The sequence below is a fragment of the Macaca mulatta genome, chromosome 6 (assembly GCF_049350105.2).
Source record: "Macaca mulatta isolate MMU2019108-1 chromosome 6, T2T-MMU8v2.0, whole genome shotgun sequence".
Classification (NCBI taxonomy): domain Eukaryota; kingdom Metazoa; phylum Chordata; class Mammalia; order Primates; family Cercopithecidae; genus Macaca; species Macaca mulatta.
In genome coordinates, this window is record NC_133411.1 from 169,475,224 (window position 1) to 169,491,405 (window position 16,182).

At 43.7% G+C, this 16,182-nt stretch overlaps 1 protein-coding gene across 5 annotated transcripts in view; it reads right to left on the bottom strand.

Moving 5' to 3' along the window:
- The window catches only part of ATP10B (ATPase phospholipid transporting 10B (putative)), a 360,064-nt gene that overhangs the window by 45,892 nt on the left and 297,990 nt on the right, over nucleotides 1-16,182 (bottom strand). For all 5 annotated transcript variants that reach the window (XM_077937417.1, XM_028849890.2, XM_077937418.1 and 2 more), the window contains 5 exons: nucleotides 9,925-10,116; nucleotides 7,903-8,506; nucleotides 5,419-5,528; nucleotides 3,207-3,333; nucleotides 125-309 (listed from right to left, as the gene is read on the bottom strand). In XM_077937417.1, the coding sequence (XP_077793543.1) occupies nucleotides 125-309; nucleotides 3,207-3,333; nucleotides 5,419-5,528; nucleotides 7,903-8,506; nucleotides 9,925-10,116 (1,218 nt within the window). The remainder of the gene's footprint in view (nucleotides 1-124; nucleotides 310-3,206; nucleotides 3,334-5,418; nucleotides 5,529-7,902; nucleotides 8,507-9,924; nucleotides 10,117-16,182) is intronic.

Here is a 16,182-nt window from a genome sequence, read left to right on the forward strand (position 1 = left end):
AGCTGTTGGGGGTTGGGTGCTTCCCTGGTATACCCAAATCCCACCTAGAAGCCTGTATCCTCTTGGTCGAGGGGTTGCTCTACACTTTGATATCTGCAGATATCAATACAGAGGATCACCTCACCTGATTCTCTGTGTTGATGGTGTAAACAGTGTCAGTCTGATCTAACAGTCTGCAGGAATGGGCAATGTTGACCGCTGTCTCCTGCTTATCTCCAGTCAAGACCCAGAGCTGGATCCCAGCCTCCCGCAGAGTGGCAATCGTATCTGGAACTCCTTCCTGCAGCCGGTCTTCAATCCCAGTGGCTCCTGGAGTGATCAAAGACAACAGAGTTCACATTTGTGGTAAAAGAGTAGTTGCTTAATTTCCCCAAAGCCCTGTGAAGGCAGGCAACATTTATTACATAGCATCACTGTGCTAGGCTGTGCACCTAGGATATAACAGTGAACTAGATGGAGTTGGTCTCTACCTCTGAGTTCAATGGTCATTGAATAATAATTTATAATTGAGCTATATAATGAGAGAAAGTCAAGGTACCCTGTAAATATATACCAGGAGACCTGAACTTCACCTGGAAAATCAGGGTGGGCTTTGCTGAGGAAGTGCTATTTAAAGTGAGACCTGGGAGATAATGCAAAGAGGTGGCAGAGTAGGAAAATTCCAGGTTGAGGGATCAGCGTGTGCGAAGTCCCAGAGGTTAGAGTAGAGGAAGATGCAGAAATGGAGGCAGAGCAAGGTGAGAGATGAGGCCAGAAAAGGAACTTAGGGGTGCTGGATTGTGCAGAGCCTTGTCAGGGCCTCAAAGGATTTGCAATTTATTTGGTAGTAACGAAAGCTATTCAAGGGTGTTGTGCTGGGGAGTGACAGAATCAGTTTTGACTTTTAAGAATATCATTCTAGAGAAGAGAATAGGTTGGAGATTGGAAAAGCAGGATGAGATTCAGAGCTAAAAGCTACTTAGGAGGCCAGGCAGGACTGCAGAGGAGAGGCAACAGTAGCCTGGACTGGCCTAGCAGCAATAGGAATAGAAGTGAAAGGACTGAAATCTTTGCCCTGCAGCTGATCAAAGCAGAATTAATAGGGACTCACATTTTTGATAATATTCTTGGAGGAAATTAAACAGGCAGATTCCATAATTTTTGAAGGATCTCAAGCTTTGCACCAGCCCTGATGAATAGATACCCAAATATTGAATAGTTGCTAAGTGATTAAGCAAAAATAAATCTGCTTTTCAATTGAGATTCATTTCAGATCACAGACTAATGGCTACCCATTTCACTCTGGGCAGGAGCACGGCATTTTGTTTCTTTTAATAATCCATAGTGACAATAGGTTGGCAAAGCGATTACGTTGGATGCATATTGAAAAGATTATTTCATATTTTGAGACCGCATGAAGGCATTGCAGCTTTTTAGTGGTGTGCCAGTTTCTCGGTGGAAAGTGGAATTCTCTTCTCAGCCCTCCTCTCCAAGCCATCTTGAAGGGAGACAAAGAACCCCACTATCCTGAAATGTGCCTGTTTTGCATTTGAGGGCCATATGCACAGGTAAACAACCCCATAAAAAGTGATGGCTTGGGGCCTCATCTTCCCCTACTAGTGTTAGTCTGGAAGGTGAGAGGAAGCTCACTTATTACAGTGAGGCAGAGTGAAGGAGAGAGGAGAAAAACACATTTATTTGTGTGAAAGAGAAAATGAAACAGGAAGGTTGTGAAAGCCTTTCCCAACTAGGGGAAGCCAAGCAGGTTCTGACAAGTGTGTTCTCTTCACACAGAAGAACCGGAGGAACGCCTCTCATAGAGTGAGCCTAGAGTGCTGTCCCGAAACAGAAGAATCCTCTGGGAAGGGAGAAAGGGATCAGGTGCCTGAATGGGATGACTTCCTGGTGCTATCATGTGGTAGAGTTGTCTGGCCCAGCCATTCTCTGGTTCTTGTTCAAGTGAGTTCTTGTGTTCAGCTTTAAAGGGGACCTTATGAGGCAGCAAGCAGAGGCTTCTGCAGCCGAGACATAGGAAACCAAAGGCTAAAGGATGTGGGGAGCTAATGCATTCCATTCCCCAACCCCATTCCGCCTCCTCGGCTTGTCAGCCATCCTACTTTACAGCGACCTTGGATATTTCCCTTTGAACTCCTGTTTGGCTGGGCAGCTAGAGGCATGTGACTCATCCAGAGGAGAAGCCAAGTCTCAGAGGAGTGTGTCCCTGTCTAGAACTTGGTCCTCATCCCCAGGTCAACATTGTCCACCAAGAAGAAAGAAGGCTTTGTGCCATGTGGCCAGTGCATGCTGTTTGGGCATTGCTTACCAAGATTTTGCTCCCCAGGCGTGAGGACATTAATCCTGTTCAATAAAGCTCCCCCTTGCTTCTTAGCAATGCTTTTCCTCCAACAGAAAGCACAGCTTGTCTCTTAATCAGTCTCTGTGCTTCTCATCTCTCTCTCAGCACAGCAATCTAACTTCCATGCTGCAGCAATCAGCAGTTTTTGTAAAGCACAGATCTGTCCCTGCTTTCACCCTCTGCCCTCTCCAAACTTTTAGCAGCTGATTGACATGGCCCATCATAATCTGGGTCCTGCTGATCATTCCTGCCTTCCATCATTTCCCCCAACTCTGTTTCCCACCAGCCTCCAGACCTTCAACTGGGTCCTCCCTCTCTGCCTGACCAGCTTCTCTTCTTGCTTTCAGTTCACTGCCTTCCTAGACCCTCCCTCACCCCTGTGCTAGGCTGGCATCTCCTACTTTGTGCTTCCATCCCACCCGGCCCATCTGCTAGCCCAGCTCTCACCACAGTCTGTTGAAATTGCTTGCTCAATCATCTGGTATCGTCACTAGACTCCAGGCTCTGGGAGGGCAGACTTTTTGGCTCCTGTCCCTTGTTGCAGCCCCAAAGCCTAGCATGTCACTTGGCACATAGTAGGTGCTTAGCAAACATTTGAATGAAGGGAAGAGTGTGCTATTGGAAAAGCAGCCAAACTCAGAGGCTTCTTCCAGCAGGGAATGCAGGAATGCTCCCAGAGCATCCTCAGGAATCTGTGTGTGGCTTCTGGGTTGGGTATTGGCACGGCCCATTTGTGCCAAATACCTGGAAGGGAACCCCAGGGAAGGTTGCTAATGGAGACATATTAGTAGTGTCATAATCGGGGCCAAGAGCTCCCTTCTCAACTGGCTGCATTCCTTTTTTCCTATAATGACGGCTTATTTTTAGCTACCAAGTAAGGTGAGTTGATTCTCCAGATGCTGTGCAGTTTCCATGAGAAGCTCATCTCGGTTGTCGAGGGATGCCTCAGCCTCACGCCGGAAACTGGCCCATCTCTGGAAGTCCTCTTCACTTACAACCTACAGGATAGGAAAAGGCTCCTTAACAATTTTGGGTGGATCAACAAGATAATTTTCTCTCTCTTCCCACCTGCTGGGCCTCCTATTGGCCTGTTTGAACTTCCCTACATAATTAGATGGGGCTTTCTTCTCAATGATTTTTTCAAAAAATATGTAAATCAATGAAGATTTATCCTTGTGTTCCATTATCACTAAGAATCTGTTGTGCTCAGATCACTGGAGATGATCTGGACAGACAAGGTCCCTGTATGCCTGGGTTTATATGCTGCTGGGTAAGAGGTATTAGCCAAATAAATAATTTAAAATAATTATTTCAGGGAATGCTTTGCAGAAAATGACTGATATGAGAAAGTGTGATGGGATAGAAGAGTAACTGAATAGGGGGCTGCCTTCTTTTGGAAGTTTAGGTTTCCTCGACAAAATGACCTGCAAGCTGAGATCCAATGACAGAGGGTCAGTCATGGGCAAGATCAAGAGTTAAGCTTGGAACAGCAATGAACTTGGCCTTCCTTCTGTTCCTTGAATGAAAGATGGAGAAAGTAAGTTCAAAGTAAGTTCAAAAATGAGGCTGGAAAGAAAGCAGCAGCCAAATCTTGCATAACCTGTAGAGCACTCCACCAGGCATGGTGTCATACACATGGACTGCCCAGTAGCTGCAACAATCCAGCTAGCGGCCACATCTTCTTCCTTCAGAGTCCCATTTTAGACCCTCCTGTTGACATCACATGCATATGGTGTCTTATAGCCATGAAAGATTATTTTGTTCAAGCATCAAATATTCCTCAAGTCCCTCTGCATGGCACTATAGAGAAAACCAAAGGGACACAAGTAGGCCTTTTGCTTTTGAGGAATGCATAGTCCATTAGGGGAGGCAAAATATGCACAAATAACTTCAATAGAAAATGGTGGTAAGGCATTGGGAGTGATACCTGATGTAAATGACGAGTTGATGGGTGCAGCACACCAACATGGCAAAAGTATACATATGTAACAAACCTGCACGTTATGCACATGTACCCTAGAACTTAAAGTATAATAATAATGAAAAAGAAAATGGTGGTACGGGTGTAGTTCCGACTGAGTATTGGTAAGCATTTGTCGCTGTCCCAGGTGCTGCACATGTGGTTACTTTAATCTCCATGGCAACTGCATGAGGGAGGGCTGATTAGCACCATTTTACAGATAAAACTCAGAGAAATGAAGAAATTGCTCAAGGTCACACATCTAAAAGTAGTGAGATTGGGACTAGTACCCCGGTGGTTCTGGCTTTAAAGTGGGCATTCCTGATCTCTAATGTTACCCTAAGAACCATAAAAGATGTGAAAAGCCCTGGGCATTGACGTGAGAGAACCCATGTCTAGCTATCTAGAAGTGTATGCCCATCGTAGCACCCTATTAGCTTTGCTTTTAGGTGACTCATCCGGTGTCCACACTCTGAAATTTGCAGCCCTCACTGCCTGCCTGCCTGCCTGCCTGCCTGCCTGCCTTACAGAAGCTACAAAGTCAAAGATCTTGCGGAGAATGAGTTAGGTAATCTACAAAACTATGGCTGGGCTGAGTGCAATGTAATAGGGAGTTGTACGGACTGTGGCCAACCACAAAACACAGCTGAACATATCCCTCATCATAGGAATCAACTTCCTGGTTGTAGCTGATTGCTGCCATTCCAGAATGAAAACAGAGTTGGCCAGATCCTCTAAATTTTTAAAAGAAATCGGAAATCTAGATTTTTATGTGACCATATAAAAGCTCCCCAAATTGAAAGGAAAATAATGCATGTCTAAAAAATATAATTGGAAAGCAAAATCATAACTGAAAAAATGTTATCAGCTGTGTGTTACCCATTACACATATAATGAAAAGCAGGGCATGGCAAAGTCACACAGATATGGGACCTAGCTCTTCAGATTTTGACTTCAACAAAATTGTCAGTGTCTTGGGTTTTTGTGGCAAGTCAGAACGGCAAATCTTAAAAATGTTAAAACCACCACCTCCAATGGTCTTTTATAAAGAAAAAGAAGCAAGGTCAAGGTCATTCAGCTATTTAATGATATTCAAAGCATGCTTGGAAGAATTTGTTCTTACCTTCTTGGCAATGCATAGTGTGCGCAGGCCATCTCTTGCATACAAGTCTAGATGCTTTTGGGTCCGGGCTTGGATTTTTCTCAGTTTCTTTTCCACATTCATGTCAGGCACTGTCAAATAACCATTGTCCCACATGAGGCCATGTACAAATGCTCAGGGATCCCCATCCCCAACACCCTGGAATCTTGTGTAGTAGAGTACAAATGCTTTAGAGAAGGAATCCCTTACAGCCCACCTTAGAAACATGAAGGAGCTCTCCTGCCAGGTTGCCCTGGAAGATAATGCAGGGAGTCCTTAAATTGTCTGCTCTCTACATCTTTTCATCAAAAGCCTGGCTGACTAAAGTGCTATGTAAGGGAGGTAGGTGGTCTAAGGTACTGTTCCCAAACAGCTGTTTGCATGAGAACCGCCTGGGAATTTAGTAATTGAGATTCTCAGGTACAATGACAGCCCAACTGAATCAGGGGACTAGAAGTTTGAATCTTTATTGTTACCTAAGGTGTTTTTAGTTTATTCCTGGATGGCCAACTGACTTTGGAAACTGTTCTCTAAGACTATTTATCATCTTCTCTGTCTTCTACTTGAGGTCTTATATCAAGTTAGGTCCCAAGACATCTACAAGCCTGGATCTCATTAGCTGAGTTCTTCTCCTCATTTGTTTTGCCGAGCTAGGCCTTCTCTCTATGCAAGAAATAGGTTTGGAGAAAACTTTTTTTTTTTTTTTTTTGCATTTCCTATGAATCTAGTGTGAAAAATGTGTGTGTTGCTCAAAGTCCCCTTTGTAAAGTTCTACATAAGTTTCTGTCAGAGGTAATTTGTCTTTTTCTCTTGAAATTCCAATTCCTTTATCTAATTCTATAATAAGAAGTTTTCAGCCAGGGTTGGCTGATGTGGGGTGGGATTGAGTCCATCACCACTTCCTTTAAGCTGCCACAGACATCATTTACCGATCTCTTGTGAAACTGAGCTAGCCTTCAGAATCATTCCTTACCAGGGCTGGATTGAGAATTTTAGAGGTCTTAAGATTGAACAGAATTTGTATACCTCACCCATCCTTGTATATATAATGCAAAATTAAAAATATAATTCTTAACAGAAAAGTATAATGAAGTCCAATAGAACTCTGATTTTTTCATGATACTACTCCAAGGCTGTTTTTATATAATATAAAACTTGTTTCAAAGATTATTTTCTCGTTTTTCAGGTGTTCCTGGTGCCTTAAGCATAGTCTTCATTTGTGCATCGCCTGATTCAGCACTATTTACAATATTTTATTTTTAAAGACACCAGCTCCTGAGATTAAACCTTTTTGTCTTTTACCTGCAAGTCTTGGCGTTTACCTTCTTGCTTAGGCTGCCAGGAACCTCAGCATTGAACTGAACATTTAAACACCATAAATATAATTAAACCTGAGGTTATTTCTTCCCTCCTTTCAAAGTTTTGCTTCTCAATTCTTATAGTAACATTGTATGTGTGTCTTTTATTGAAAGCATCTCTAATCTATTTTGCAATCAGGTGAGGAGCAAATAAAGAGACATCTCCAGGGCAGTTTGGATGACTGCTGCTGAGGGATAGAGTGCCGTGGCTCCCTTGACTCAGAATTACTGAATTCACTTGTCTGCCAGAGTCTGGGGATAAAGAGAACTAATTAGCTCCCTTCCCCTTCTACACACTAATCAATCCCCATAAACCTCTTGGCCCTGATCCATAGCTGATAATGCAGGAGGCACAGCGCTGCCTGGGCAATTCTGAAGCTTGGCTGGAATCTACTATCCTGGGAGAATCATAGCCCCATAGCTGTCTTCTTGTTAGCAATCAGGAAGCGGCTGCACACTAATTCATGCTGTTCCAAAATTGGACACTGATATGTAGGGACTTTGGAACATTTTTCTGGCTCAGTGCAAGTTTATGAAAATCCATCTGGGGGAGGCTGGGGAAAAGGATAATAAAGAGGAACACCTGAGGCTTCCCAGAGTGCACCAAGCCCAGTGCAGAATTCTAGCAGCATGAAACAAGTTCTGACCTGGAATTCAGGATACCTGGGTCTGGGATTTAACACTAGTTAACCATGTTACCTCTTGTAAGTCACTTTTCTTTCTGAGTTGAGTTTGCTTTTCCCCAAAATGAAGAGTTAGGACCACAATGTGTTCCATGGTAAGATAATGGATGCCCTAGTGCAAAAGACTGTGTGGATAATCCATGTTCAAATGAGTTTAGAAAACTGGGATGAAGTTAAAGATGTTTATCTGCTACAAGACTGTATAGTATTTAAATATACTAATGGACACTGATTCCCTAGGTCCAGAAGATGTAAAATGCACCATGTTTTAAGGATATTTGAGGAAAGCATCTTGTAGGTCTGTATTCCAGCTGGGACCTGCTGTACCAGGTGACACTACAACTTGAGCTTCTTATTACCATTCCACACTGCTTCTTCAACTATGGAACTCTCTGTGCCTGGAACCCTGGTAAGGCAGGACTTACCACAGGCTGGGTCTTCCAGCAGGTCCATGATGACCGAGTCAGCACCCTTGGTGTAGACGATGATCTCACCAGTCAGTGGGTGCCTCACAACCACAGACATTCTCTTCCTGACAGAGTCAAAGCCCAGGGTGCAGAGGAGGCTGAAGGTGAGGCAGGTGCCCTGGGGCAGGCGCACAGTCACCTGCTCAGGTGTCCGGGACACTAGTGTGAAGCTGTAGGCATGGGCAGCGTGCACCAGGGCGGCCTCATCAGGGCTCTCAGCCTCGTAACAGAACTCGGGCCTGGCCAGGTCTGGAGCTGGGGCTTCCAATGCCTCCTCCAAGGAAGTGCCTGACCCAGACCCCAGGATGTCGCCCTGGTCCCACATGCTGCTCCTGTAGCCACCGTCATCGGTGGAGTCACCTCCACTGCATACAGACGCATCGTCTCTCTCATCTGAGTCCGTGGTGGCCACGTTGGCCCCTAAACTCTCCCCCAGGTCTGTGTCAGAGGGTGCAGTGGATGAGAATGACTGGCTGAGGCTCGATAGCTTCAACTTCTGGAAGAGCTGCTGAATCTTCTCCAGGGATGTCCCCAGAGCCTTGCTTGAGGGTTTGATGGTGACCTTGTGGCCAAAGGAGGAAAGTAGAACATTAGTCTCAATGTTGGAAATAATACCAAGTTGTCCTATGCAGAATATGAAGGTACTTTTGCAATAAGTGAGGCCAGCTGTTTCCCTCCAGCCCTGAGATTCTAAGCATTGACAATGGTCATTTTCCACTATCTTTTGGTCGTCCCACTCTGAGCGTGGACAAAGGAAGGAAAAGGAGATGAGAATCAGAAACTCATAGTAAGGGTTCACATTTCCTGAACTCTCACCATGAATGCTTCTGCTTTATCTTTGAGTGCAGTATCTCATTTCATCCTCCCAATAATGCTATGGGATGCTATCATCAACCCAACTTATGGCTGAGGACATTGAGGTACAAAAAGTCTACATAAATTGGCCATGATCACCCAGTGTGTAGGGAGTAGAGTTGGAACTCAAACCCAGGTCTGCTCGACTCCAGAGGCTGGACTCTTGAGCTACCTGCCAGCTGAAGCTCCCACATTAACCTGAAAATTGGGAGTTGCATACTGTCTTTCCCCAAATGGTACTTCTTCCCCTCTTAAAAATGAGTTAATTTTTAAGATAAAGCTTTCTGTCTCCTAAAACTTCCTGAAGACTTTTGATAACTTGCTGACTTTCCAGTGCTCAGGTGATTTTCAGGGTGGTTTGGAATCTGGGCATAATGAAGGGAGGTTGTAGTTTAAGTGTCTGGGTGAAACTTCTTGTCTTGGTTTCATAGTTGCAAGTTGTACCACCTAATTATTCTCATCAGTGACTCACAGCGGCACTTGGCTAAGAGTCTGTGGAAGATTGAAGGTAAATTCACCTTCAGTAGAGTTTAGAGTATAATTTTACATACATGACCATTCAGCTGCATTTTTTTTCCCCATGGGAAGAACATCACACACAGTATTAACTATTTTAAACCCATATATAAAAACAGCAGTATAGCACAATATTACTAGAAACCATTATGGAATCGTGTAGATGTATGAGCCATATGTCCTTCATTGCCCTACTTGAGTTTTCTGAGCCACCATTTCTTCGCTTGTTAAATCCACGGTCCTGCCTCATAGAGTTGCTGGGTTGAGAGGATTAAATGATAATACAGGTAAAGTGCTGGGTATGGAGCCTCGCATAAAACCAAGTGCTCAGTAATCACTAACTCTTAATGTCTACCTACAGACACATAGACAAAGTTTGAAAGCTACATAGATAGCTCACATATATCTTTTTCCATTTTATTTAAAAATGAGGAAACAGACCCAGGGAGGGTAAAGAGACCTGTTCTAGGTCTCACTGTGATGAAATGACACTGTTGCTAGAACCCAAATTTCATGTCTCCTTGATCAGAACTTCTCCCCTCGCCCCTACTCTGCCTTCTACTTCTCTACTTCCTTTACCCTCCTCCCCCAGCGATCGCTGGTCCTTACCCTCTGCCTGGGCTCGGTGGTTGTAGACACCATGACAGAGTTGCAGATGGTTAAGGCAAGGAAGAAATCAGCAATGGAGGAGGTAGTGGAGAGGGAAGCCTTGGCAGGTCTGCTCTCTGACAAGGTCTCCAGCCACAGGGCAGCATCTCGAACCTTGGTCAGTAGGTTTTTATCTGGAGTTACATCTTTTACCTGGAAGAGAAAGGCCAGAATGAGAGTCTCTTTTGGGAAGGAAGCCCACTCCAGAAGAATCTTCACATGCCTGGGGAAAGGATGATGCCGCTTCATTGCAGTCTTGCATCCAACATGTTTTCCTCCCCCACAGGTCTGGCCATTGCCAATTCTTATTTGAGTCCTTCCTGTCTCTCAGTGCCACATACCCATCCATTACCAGGTGCTGACAGTTCTTCACTCTCAGTGTCTTCCCACCATTTGTGTTGCTTCCAGCCATGCTGAGACCCTCTACCCCTCAATCCTGAATTTCTGCACCAGCTGTAAACTAATATTGTTGCCTGTCACCTTTTTTATTTTTTCTAACCCTATGTATCACCTGCACAGTCTTCTTAAAACTCCATTTCCTCCTGGTATTTTTGACTTCAAAAAACCTTCGGGAGATAGCCATTGTTAGCGTGATCAATTATTTGGCATTTAGATTCTTTAACAGTTTGCATTTTCACTCTTTATTCCCATACTTCTCAACATGGACCCTCAGCTCAGCCTGGTGGTCTGTTTGCTGCCTCTTGGATGTATACTCCTCCTGTATTCCTCTGATCATACTGTGCTTGAAAAATCCTCTTCTACCTACCAAAATCCTACTTCAATAACCATGGAAAGTCCCACTTGTCCATGAGATCCTATATAGCTCACAATGAATTCTTTCTCCTGAACCACAATAGCAGATTCTTAACTCAGAATGTCCACAGGAGTCAGGCATGTAAAGTGAATGAGGAAGGTGGGCCACGGTAGAGATGAGGACATTATGGGGTGGTAGGAGCTATGAGACCTAGCAAGTCCTACCCCTATCTAAAGGGTAGCTACTGCTCTGCTGAGTGCAATGCTCCAATACTGGTCTAGTTTGCCAAGTCTCTTGATTTTTCAAGATAAAGCAAAGATGATGCAAAGATGGTGACCTATTTTTTTTTCTTTTATTCCTATTCTTTTTTTAGAAGAAAAAAGAGGAAGAACTGGATCTGACCCATGGATTTCCAAATTTTCACATCTTTGTAGAAGTTACCACTTGAACCATCCCTTTGGAATTCACTACATATTGACCTATATTTTATTTTTTGGTTTATGTATTTTCTCTTGCTCTGGCTCCTCTATTTTACCCCAGGGATCTGATGCCAGAAAAGCTTCTTTCAGGCAGTGAGATCTTAACCAGAGCAGAGGTGGTAGTGGCAATGGCAGTAGTGGTGTCTGGCTCTGTCTACCTCCCCATTGGCATCTTGCTTTGGCCTCTATTTTAAATTCACTTTTCTTATGTCCGTGTTTAATCTCTCTAGAGATAAGGTAAGAGCCTCAAAGATAGAGAGGTTGAGTTTTCCATGAGGCTGTATTTCCTAGAGCTCTAACTACAGCTTTTTTGAAGCAGAAGCACAACAAATGCCAGCTCTCAATGGTTAGATATGACAAAAGCCATTTTGCACAAGGCTTTCACATAAGATCATTCCTATCAGTGTTCAGATTTCACAGCTAAATCATAGTTTAGAAGAGAGTCAATGGCTAAAAATGATAGACTGAGGGAATCTTGATTAATTTGTGCAGGGTGAAGACTGAGGACCAATAAGCTTTGCCCAAGTTGAGAGTTTAACAAAATCCCTTGAAAAAAGAGGCCTCAGACTGTTTTCTGACTACCAAATACAATGACTCCAAGAGGTCTGATTCTGTCCTCCCTAGGGCTGCTGGCACAGGTGAGAGCCAGAGAGTAGGAAACTCAGACATACCCCACAAGAATGGAGCACACATTCTTCAAGAATGCCAACCTTCATTCTGGGTGCTCTTCAAGAGTCAACAGTCATGCCCCAACTTGTTCATACCATCGTAAGAAGACAACTTCCAGAAAAAGTCTGCTTATCAGAAGGAAGAGTGCTAATAAAACTGAATCAGACCTGCATTTCCTTCCATTGCCCTGAAAACAATTGTGTGAATCATCCATACCATGTAGTGTCATTACTTCCAGAAAACCTGAGAAGGGCACACACATATTATCCATGCTCTCTGCCTTTGACTCCAGTATTCCTGGTAGGAGCTCACATTTGTGAAGCTCTTCCTACCTTCCCAAGCAATGTCATTTATATAACTTCATCAGATTCTCATAGTCCCAAGTTGAGATGAAATGAATCCCGACTTAATTAAAACCCATAGAGATGGGCTGATTTGACCAAAGTTGCCTAGTGAGTTAGTGTAAAGCCAGAATCAGAGCTCAGACTCCTGAACTGCTAGTCTAAGGTTTTTCATTTCTGTGGTCACAGTAAAGTAGCTATGTTCTCTTATTAATGTTTCTCTGCAAACTTCTAAAACCAGATTCCAGGGAGCATCCAGTTTTTGTTATCAAGTCAGCAACACCACTCAAGGAACTCCAAACTTATTTCTCAACAGAGTAATGAGAGCTCATATTCACGTGGTGTTTCTTATGTTCTGGTGCATCCATGGTCTCATTATATTCCTGCAGTAACATTATCTGTTTAGTACCATTATCCTCCCAATTGTCTCTGTATTTCAGATGAGGAGACTGATGCCCAAGGAAGTTGATTGTCTTGCCCAAGGTCACACAGTAAGTGGGAGGAATTCCTTCAGTTGATTTCAGTTAGTCTGATCCTAGCATTCATAATCTTAACACCTATATCAGGCAAGATCCTGCATGTGAAGGAAGTGGCCTTGGAGACTTGCTACCACCCAGTGTCTTTAGTGTCTGGGTATCTCAAACACAATGGATGCATTTGTATATCTAATCCTTAAGGCTCAGCAGATAGTCCATGAGAGTAATAAAAGGGATTATGGAAACTTTCTTTTTTCAGAAAATAGATTTCTTTTTTAGGGGGAGGGTACTTGAACGAGATGTTGTTAAATCTTACCACCACAGGTACCCAAAGTTGAGGAACAGGCTTGGAGTTGTCAAAGCTAAATCCCCTATTTTCCTGATGCCAAAATTGAGTGTCAGAGAGGAGGAAACTGCTTGAGATCACACATTGATTTAGGGTCAGAACTAGGACAGTTTTCACACCACCTGACTGCCATCCTCTTGTAACACACCGCTTTGCTCCAAGCTATGCGTTATGTATTTCCAAATGCTGACACAGTTAAAATGTTTCAAGTTATTTATTCCATATTCATTTACCTGCTGGTCTGTAAGTGCTAGGAGGGCAGAGACTGTCTCTGATGTGTCCCTCATGCCTGGTGGATTGTAAGCACTCAAAACATTTGTTAACTGACTCCTTTCTAGGATACCACAATAGCTCACCACTGATTAACTCCTGCTGTCTGTTCATTAAAACCACTCTTTCATATATTTCCATCCAATCTTGTAGCAATGCGTTAAAACAAAAGCCTTCTCTGTAAAAGGCCCTGGCTCATCCTGCAGGTGCCAGGAACAGATGTCAGCTAACCTTTATTGAGTCACCACAGACTTGTTGCCACAGGGCAAGGCTCTTCATGGCTTCTTTTGCTCCAGCACACTGGTTTCCTACGTGGTCCATTAACATTTAGAAACCTGGCACTTGCAGCACTTAGAAAGAAAGCAGTGTCCTTTCCTACTGCTGGCCATTGTCCAGACTATTTTTCTGAAGAAAAAGAAATATAAATTTGTGGGGCCACCAGTTTTTTATGTAAGAGCTTTGTGGCAGGCAGACACTCAACTAGTTGGATTTCTATTGTAGAACACCTAAAATGCATACAACACCCCTTTGAGGAAGGTGATTTTTGAGCTCAAACGATATCCTCAAGGGTCCTATTATCATTAGACTATACTTATTGAGAATGCATAACAAAGTCAGGCACTGGGCTAAGTGCTCTCACGTCCATTATCTAATCGTCCTTAGAGCACTGATATCATTAGTATCATTCCACTTTAATTATGAAGCAAATGAGGCTCATTGCAGTTAAGTAACTTGTCCCAGGTCACAACATCACAGATAATGTGCTGGGACTTAAATCTGGTACTGCCTGATGCTAAAACCTAAACCCTTTAATGCTATGCCAACATTTCTCAAACTTTAACATGTACACATGTCAACTGGGGATCTCATTAAAATGCAGATTCTAATTTAGCAGCTCTGAGTGGGGCCTGAGCATAGGCAATTCTGATAAACTTTCAGTTGGTGTTCATGCTGCTGCTTTGAGGACCACAGTTTGAGTAGCAAGGGTCTGTGTTACATGGCAATCCTATTGTTTCTATTTCTTTCTAGCTAGGATGTGTTCCCACAATGAAGGCTGGGAAAAGTAGGCCAAACTCTACTCTGCTATTCTTCTTTCAGTTTTAATAACTCACCCAAGTTCAGATGGGTGACTATCACAGGTTGGGTACAGCAGTTTGTTGCTACAGGAATCCAGAGAAGGAAACAAACAGGAACCCTGGTTCCTGAGCTTGGAAGAAAATTCTTCATGACATAGTTCCTCTTACGTCTCCATTTCCTCCTCCTCTCCCTGGATTGCACCTTTCATTCCAGCTACTCCAAAGAACTACAATTCTCCATCTTGCTTCTACAGATTGTCTCCTCCCACAACCTGCACTCCTTACCCACTCCTCACTAGATGGTCTCCTTATTCCTCCAGTTAACCTTTACTCCTGTCTCAAAATTCAGCCCAGGTGCCAACCTTTCCAGGAAGCTTCCTTGATGCCCCAGTATGATATAGCTGCACCTCTTCTAAGCTCCTATAGCACCTCTGCAGCCACACATCCCAGCCCAGAGAGCATTGTCCTGTAGTCACTGGTGCTCCTTTTGCCCCTTCACTGAGCTGTAAGATCCTGAAAGCAGGAGCAATGTTCCATTAGACTTTATGTCCCCAGTCTGTAGGACAGTATATGCCACAGAGTAGGTGCTTACTGAATGTTTGCTGACTGACCCAATAAATGAAAGGCTTTTCTAAAGAAATGTAGACACTGGCAGAGGTGGGAAGAAGCAGGCCCTTCTGTTTGTTGTTGATGAGTGTCTCAACTGGTACAATGTCTTGGGAAGAATCAACCAAAATAAAAAATGCACATACTGGCCAATTTAGCAATTATGCTCTAAGAATACTGTAGAGAAACACATATATAAACAGATGATGGCTCAACCATCCAACTAATTATAGTAGTCATTAAAAAAAAAAAGATGAGACAGCTCTCTTCTGAATGTCTACCTGTCTGTCTACACATAGGAAATATTCTTTAAAATTCATTAGGTTAAAGCAGCACAGTCCAAAACAGTGGGTACGGTATGCTTCCACTTGTGGTAAAGAATGTGCTTGTGTATATGCCATACTTGTCTGTTTCTGTACACCTTTGGGAAGGACACACACAAGCTGCTAATCATGGTTGTGCCTGAGGTGGTGGGAAGAGAGGAGGGAGGGACACTTACTTCCTGCCATCAGCCTTTGGTTCCTTTCAATTACGTAACCCTGTGGGCTATGACTATTATGGAAACATATCCCTGGTTGCTGCGGAGCTGGAGGCTAACGCTGTTTAGGGCAGTGATGTCTAAGGCTCTGGCCTTAACGACATTTAGTTTGAATCAAGAACTGGGAAAGTCCAATGTTAGTAAATGCTCACTTAAATCAGAACACATGGATTATTAGGGAAAGCTTTTCCCAAATAGGGCATAAGCCCAAAGGAAAAAACTCAGTGGTGAAGCAAGAAGGGAGTTTTCCAGATCTTGCCAGTTCCCACCTCTTGTGAACAATGTCACTGAGGCTGGGTCCTCCCTACCCTGATTTGGGACACTGGGGGACAAGGGGAGTACAGATAGGCTTCACTGCTTCCTGCCCTGTGTGATCACATCACTTCCAGAAAGATTCTGTGTACTTGGCTAATTAAATCAGGACTCTTATCTAACCTTACAGTGGGAGTGTGTCTATGTGGGCTGTCCCACCAATTTGGAGCAGACTGGGAGTGCTGCATAAATTTCTTCCAAAGAAAGAAAGGCAGACCAAGATTAGTGAAAGGAGGCAGAGGTCCAATGACACCTCCTTCGCTCCTCTCTGTTGCATTCTCTTTGGAAGGGGGGTGGGGTGGGGGGATGTCCACAGAGGAAAGCAGTGTGGAAGTTTGGAGGAGCCTAACTG